The sequence below is a fragment of the Alligator sinensis genome, unplaced genomic scaffold, assembly GCF_000455745.1.
Source record: "Alligator sinensis unplaced genomic scaffold, ASM45574v1 scaffold71_1, whole genome shotgun sequence".
In the NCBI taxonomy this organism is placed as follows: Eukaryota; Metazoa; Chordata; order Crocodylia; family Alligatoridae; genus Alligator; species Alligator sinensis.
Genome location: NW_005841834.1, coordinates 4,446,607 through 4,453,883, shown reverse-complemented (window position 1 = coordinate 4,453,883; position 7,277 = coordinate 4,446,607). Strand labels below are relative to the sequence as shown.

The window sequence follows — 7,277 nt, the reverse complement described above, 5'->3', positions numbered from 1 at the left end:
CCTCCTGGAAGAATGGCAGGAGCCACCAGATAAGCACCAGATGAGCAGCATGCAGCAGCAGAAGCCGTCCCCCCGCCGTGACAAGCCGCAGCTCCATCCCATGCCCGCCCTGCCCGGGCAGCACTTGCCACAGCCTGAGCCCCATTCTTCCCTCACCGCAGGGCCTTGATCAGCCCCCCCCCCCCCAAACACCAGACTTACCAGCTGCACGCAGCTCTCCAAGCTACCAAGCTGTATCAGAAATCAGACTGGTATCAGCCGATATGCCTCCTTAAAAATCAGCTATTGATATCAACCCCAAAAATCTCTTTCGATGTACCCCTAACTGTCTCGTATTGTTTTACATTAAGTTGCACACAGCCACACACACATGTTGGGTAACAAGTACAAAGAGTACCTACTTGGAACCAAATGAAAGTGGCTACTCTCTTGTGGATCACCTGTGAGTAGTTCACTGCAAACCTGATGGGTGCAGATGTATAGGTGCCAGTTTGCTCCTTAAAACCTAAGACTGAAAAGTCAGCATTCTAGTTTTTACTACAGTACCTGATGATATCTTTGTGGTTAAGCTTTTCAAGCAAGTGGCACAACAGAAATAATTCTACAGAAATCACAATTGGTACTGCCGCATTTAAGCGCACATCATACACACCATTTCCTTGAAAATTCACCATCCAAAGTTGGGGTGGTTGTCTTAAGCATTTCAGCTGATGTCCATGCTGGAATGGAGGCAGGAGAACAATGGAATGGTGGTAGGGGTCTGTGCTTGGTACTGGCTCACTCAGGGCTGAACGGTTCAGTCACAAGAAGCAGGGGTGGAGTCCCATCATCAGCCTCACTCCCCCTACCTATGCTGCAGGCCCAACACAGCTACAAGTTTAACCTTCACAGCTGCTGCTGATCTGGCAACAGCTGTGTTGGCCAAGCAGCAAGGGGGAGGGGGAGTAACACTTGCAACAGGACTCTACCCCTTATCCATGCTGACTGGAGGGTTAAGCCTAGACTGTGGCAGGGAAGTCTGGAAAAAAAATATTTTTCCTCTTCATTTTGCGTTCCCAAAACAAGGTGCATGAGATATGTGAATAAATGTGGTAATTCTCATTCTTGGAATTTTCAGCCAAGAGGTCAAAGAGAGTAGACATGGTACCTCTGGAAAGAATGAACTAACATTTCTACTTAAATTGTGGTATAATTGGATCACAGGCCTCTCATGCTATGCCATCACACCTATACATTTCCCTGCCACAATCATAGATGTGGTCCTAGTTACCCTACTTCCCAAGGATCAAAAACAAGCAAGATAAGAAGAGAAACCAGAATGGAAATTGTAAGAAAAGCTTTAAGTAGTAGTACCAAAAATCTGAGGCAAGGGTACAGAAAAAAGCAGGCTGTTTTCCACCCTACCTTTATAGCTTTGAAAGTAGAGGCAGAACTACCTGTGCTGCTATTTCATTCAGTATAAAATGTCCCTGATAGTATTCAAGTGTAACTCACAAAAATGTTGAATTTTCTCTGCTCTCCCTAGAAAAATAAGTGGACAGCAACAGGCAAGGTCATCTACTGCAGGGCCATTTTAAAAAAGACGTGGCACCTGCACAAACATGTTAACAAACCCATATAACTAAGCTGAGCTACTGTATTATGAAAAGGATAGACGATGTAACATTCAGCATGTGGTATGCAGCTAAAATCTAAACGAGGGCTCTAAATCAAGAAAAAGAGAAACTAATTACCTGAGGAGAATCAAAAGGGTATCGACTACTGAACTTAAATAGAAGCTGAAATTTTTCTCCTTCATATAATGTTCCTGGAGCACCTTCCATGTCTACAATCCACCTAGAAATAGAGACAGAGCTTTAGTAATGTGATCCAGTAAACTGTAATTAAACCACATATAAGCAACTAAATCAACTATCTACTGTGACAACATTATCGGAACTACGCTTCATTATCAGCAATGACCAAGGAACCAGGTTTTCCATTTCCTACAGAAAAAAACCATATATTTTCTCTTTTAATGGAGAAACCATGGATTTTCCACTTTTGCTAAGAGCTGTACAAGCTGGCAGAGTTCCAGCCTGCAACAGACTAGATGGGGGGAGCAGAGAAGGGCAGTTAGGCAGGGGGCACCATGTTCACATGTGCATTCACACACGCACATAGCCGCCAAGCAGCCTGGACAGCTGGAGGTAAGTCTGGAAGGGAGAAGAGGGTATTGAGGCCTCCATAGCAAGGGAGGGAGTTGGGCAGGGCTGGAATGTGTGGCCACAGGGCCCTGGTGGGGAACAGGATGGAGCTGTGGGCAGATTGTCTGGGGGGCAGGGATGGAGCTGGCTCCCTGACACTGCATGCACTCCCCGGAACAGGGTAGGAGGGGAACATGCCCCTCAGATTTGTGCGTGGGGCAGGAGCGAGGGCAGGTGCAGGCTGCCTGCTGCAGGCTCAGGCTCCCCATCCTGCTGTTCTCCCCCTGGGGCCTCCTCAGCCCAGCAGGCTGGACCCAGCACAGCAGGGCAGAGTGGGGCTGGGCAGGGAAGCTCCTTGCTGCTGGAATCCCAACACTGCCCTAGCGAGACACCCCCAGCCCGTCCGGCAGCAACAGGGGTGGTGGCACAGAGTTGTGCCCCTCATCCCTGCGGGGCGGGGGGGGGGAGCCTTGCCATGGCAGCATGGAGCTCCCAGTGGCAGCAACAATTTTGGAACCCGCTGCTTTGGATCCCCTATTCTGGGCTATGGAGGCCCCAGGGGGAGGGCAGCCTGAGCCCACAGCAGGCAGCCCACCCCCACTCCCACCACGGGCTCTGCTCCAGCCATGCCACACACAGGGGAGGGAGGGCCGGGCTCCGCTTTGCCACAGCAGCTGCCGTTTCCCCATGGGCAGCAGCCAGGGCTTGGGCGCTTCTGAAGGGGGCTGTAGACCTGGGTCCCTGGCTCTGTAGCCCTGGCAGCTGGGGGCCCCCTCCAGCAGGGCTGGGGGAGCAGGGGTCTGTAGGTAAGGAGTGAGGGGCACCAACAGGGCTGGGGGGCTGTAGCTTGGGAGTAAGGGGCCTGGACCTGTGTCTTGGTGAGTGAAGGGGGCAACGGGAGTCCTGATTAACCTTGATAAAAACCCAGAATCAAATACCAAGATTTATAGGCATTTAGAACTGAGTTTTTATTATAGTAATAAAAATTTCAGGGTTCTCTCTCAGGTATATAATCTCAGTTATTATAGTAACTGAGGCACTGGTGGGCTTCCAAATTGGTTTAAAATTGTAAATATATCTATAACTATATAGTGGCATTTCATTTTAATCACAGATTTGGGGGGAGGGGGTTAATCAGAGACTTTTTTTTTTAAATCAGAGAATTTGCAATTTTTAAACAGAGAAAACCAGGATCCCTAGTGATTATGAAAATAAAAGCCAAAGCAAACCAAGCTGCATATGTAAGGAACAAGTTTAGTATTTTACCTTCTCATGTAGATTATACAAATATCTTGATATAGGAAATCAACTCAAACATGCCATCTCCCTAGGCGACGAAGATGCATTACATTTGTGCCAGGAAAAGGGCCTTTTTGCCAACACAAAATGCAAATGTACAGGTACTCAAGGAATTTGATACGGAAACCCAGTGATCACAAACTGTTCACTCTTTGAACAGCAACATGGCTGTTTTCTAGTGCTACATGTAACACATGTTCCATTACACCAGTGGTCACCAAACAGTGGATCTTGATCCACCAGTAGAACTCAGAGCCTCTTGAAGTCAATCCAAGGCTGGGGTGGGTGGGCTGAGTGCCCACGTGCATGCACGCACGCACCCCAGCCCAGCAGGTCAGTCCATGGGGGAGGGAAAGGGCAGGGGCTAGATTGAGGCTCCTGTGGTGACGGACAGCGCCGCAGAGGCAGAGCAGAGGTAAGCTGAGTGGGGCCCTGGCCAGGTGGGACTTACCTGCTGGGGAGGCATGCCCCCAAATAATTTTTTCTCCCTCTGCCTCGATCTGCCCCCCGCCCCTTCCCTCCCCACAAACTTACCTGCTGGGGGGGTGGCGGCAGTACACGCTAGATCTTAGGTTGCATTTAAATGCCAAAGGTGATCTCCTACTTAAAAAGGTTGGAGACCACTGCATTACACATACCAAAATGGGGGTCCCCAGTATCCCAAGCCCTCCATTCTCCCACCTCTTCCAAGAGGGAAGGGAGGAAAAGTGGATGCCTCCCTGACAGACCTTCCAGCAGTGAGCTATAGGCCTGCAGCCACAAGCACCTGAACAATCTTAGCAATTCCCATTGCCTTCTGAACAGCACCAGGTAGCCCCAGTACTGTTCAAAGGGTAGTGCAGATTTCTTCTTCTACCCCAACTCCTCCCTCCTCATACACTCACTCTACTGATCGGCAGAGTGATGGATCAGGGAGGCACATAAGGCCCGCAGTTAGGGCTGAAGAATTCCTTCCTTGAACTGCAAGAGCTGGGTCTCTGGCAGCAGACTTAGCAGGAGTGGAAGACGCTGTCCTTTGCAGCTGCTGCTTTTCTGGCTGGGGGGCAGGCAGGCTGTAAATGACTGAGCTCCCCTGGGAGTAGGAAGAGCCAAAATGCAGCCTGCTATTGCCCCCTGGCTGCAGATCTTACCTTTGAGGCAGCTTTGTAGTCCTTCTACAAGGAGGATAGAACCCCTGCATGTCCCTTTATCACATTTTTGTGGAGCTGCAAAATAACACCTATCCATAACTCTACACTATCAGGGGAAAGTTATTCTGAAAGACTGGACTTATGTCCCACTTAAGCCTTTATCCCTAAGTTACAACCTGTGTAAAGATTTGCTCTATCCTCTACCTCAACATAAAACTCTATTTCCTTTCTATTTGGTTTTACTTCCCTGCATCTGAGATAACAGATGTAAGAATACAGTGAACAAAACAGTTTACTAATATTAAAGCAGAATCAGAAGAACACTTACAAAAATGTAACTTGAAATACTTCAAAGACATGAACAGATAAGGAAATGGGAAGGTTGGCAATACAATGGCACAGGGACATAAAAGTGATAGCTTATTTACAAACTACCAATTCTGATCAGAGCTCTTCCTTGAAAGTTGTGTAAAAACAAAGGAAATTGCCAGACCAAAAGCATAGCTGTAAATATCTCAGTAACTTGAAGAAAAAAAAGTCTGGAATATGGTACATTTTGAAAATATGGTTCTAAGTGGCAAGAGAGTCATGGTTAATATGCAAACCTATTGTAAAAAATTATGACAAAAAACAAACTGATGTGTTATTATTTCAATGATGCACAAACTAGATATGCTAAGAATTTTATTCATACTCCTGGAATGATCTGCACATATTACTTGTGGCTTGCTGCTCAATAAAACCACCACCTGGCTTGAGGTTTATGAAATCCTTTAGCATACACCTCTCCTTAAGCACAGAAATAACAGCAAGTAAGAACATAAAAAATATAGTCTATACAGCTTTAAACATGTTCTAACTTGCTGTAATTCAATTATTATATAATTATGTAGTCACTATCCTTAGTCCATTGTCAGACAACACAAGGTCCGCACAGACCCTGAACCTCTCTCTGGATCATTCAATATCCAATGATGTCCCATTAGATCATAGTATTTCTTCTCTTCTGCTTACACTTGACACATGCCATCAGGATATGTCAAGTCTATTTTTTGACTAACACAATAAGCTGATATTAAAAAAAAAATCTACAAAAACAATGAGGCTTTGAATACTACTTTATATTTAAATTACTTCAATTTTCCAGTAACACTAGCAATTTTTTTGACTGAACACTTGCTTGTAATGTATTTACTTCTCTCATCCTTTCCATAGACTGCTTTCAAAATTTCCCCACCCTCCCATATTTTATTGACATTTATCAGGGTTTTACAAATTAGATTGACCAATGCATTAAAATTAATTCTGTTTGTAACAGCAAATAGGAATCCCCTGATTGTGTGCTGTCTCAATTGACTTTAAACTAGATCCACTGAAGTTGTGTTCTGAAAAAGGAATGAGGCACTTTCTTATTCAAACAGCTCTGTCCCTATGTAAAGTCAAGACTTCTAACTTAGAAGTAAAATGTGTTGTCACTTATTAGCTCTTCTCTTCATTTATGGTGCAGGGCTAATTTAGTCCAAATTCATATCACTAGTCCAACAATTACTGAAGACTATGAAACTATACAGGTATGGCTAAGGCTGTAACACACACTCATTTAAAGGTGTGATGGGATCTGATCCCAATCCCAACTTTCACACCTCCTGACATTCCATATATGCAGGAAAGGATTTTGGGATCAAAGATCAGATCCTGATCATGCCTTACTTGACAGTGCAGAGGGAGCCCAGGATCCTGATCCCAGGTTCCCTCTGTACCAGAGAATTGAAAGTCAGGTGCCCAACAATCAGCTAGCTGTTAGCTGGCTCTGAGACCACACCAGGGCTTGAACCAGCTCCATGTGGTCCTCAGAGCTGGCCAAAGATCAGCTGAATCAGGACTGTATCAGGGCTGAAACTGACCCTGCTGTTGTTCCTGAAGCCAGCCGACAATCAGCCAATTGTCAGTCAGTGGAAACCGCACCAGGGTCAGTAAGAGACTCAAATGCAGTCCTAGCTCTGCTACACATTTAAATTTAAGGCATGATGGAAACCAGCCACAAAACAATTACACATTGTGTGCGCAATATTTTTTGTGGTTGGTTTCCCTTTTAGTGGATACATTAAATTGCCTGAACACATGGCCAGGTTATCTTAAGTGTGATGTCTGCCAAGTCCTTGAGAGCCAGATCCTATTTCCCCTTCACACACCTATGTGGCACTTAGATGTCTGTATAACTATGCGTTTTTTGGCATTTATACATGGTTTGGTACTCAGTGCTCACCTTGTGCTTCAGAAGATGCACTCCAGACTCAGCTTCACTCAAAGCCCAGAAATCCAATTTAAAAAGTCAACAAACTACGTGGAAAACAACAAATAAGCTACAGCCTCATAATACATTTTGGTAAATCTATTTCCAGAAAGTAAAATCTGAGACCTTTACTCTCAAAATTTATTAACACACAGCTAATTCAATCACTATTTGCTCAAATCCCAGACAAGTTTTTTTACCCCCCAATCAGCATGGGAGGAAAAAAAGCTTTATTTTAGATTTGAGTACCTGGGCAGGCAGTAGCTCAGCTCCAACTCCAGGCTTGAGCTGGGGGCCAAAGTCAGAACTGAGCCACCACCTTTCCTGGATTGGGGTGGCTTGTGCATCAGGGGAGGGGACTCAAAGCCG

The 7,277-nt window shown here is 45.7% G+C and overlaps 2 protein-coding genes across 5 annotated transcripts in view; both read right to left on the bottom strand.

The window, feature by feature from the left end:
- UBE2W (ubiquitin conjugating enzyme E2 W) overlaps positions 1 to 7,277 on the bottom strand; it is a 59,844-nt gene that overhangs the window by 13,744 nt on the left and 38,823 nt on the right. For all 3 annotated transcript variants that reach the window (XM_006015295.3, XM_006015296.3, XM_025200197.1), the window contains exon 3: positions 1,734 to 1,836. In XM_006015295.3, coding sequence (XP_006015357.1) covers positions 1,734 to 1,836 — 103 coding nt within the window. The remainder of the gene's footprint in view (positions 1 to 1,733; positions 1,837 to 7,277) is intronic.
- Positions 1 to 7,277, bottom strand: part of STAU2 (staufen double-stranded RNA binding protein 2) — a 312,705-nt gene that overhangs the window by 302,100 nt on the left and 3,328 nt on the right. For both annotated transcript variants that reach the window (XM_025200181.1, XM_025200187.1), the window contains exon 2: positions 1,734 to 1,836. The gene's annotated coding sequence lies outside the window, so the exon portion shown is untranslated. The remainder of the gene's footprint in view (positions 1 to 1,733; positions 1,837 to 7,277) is intronic.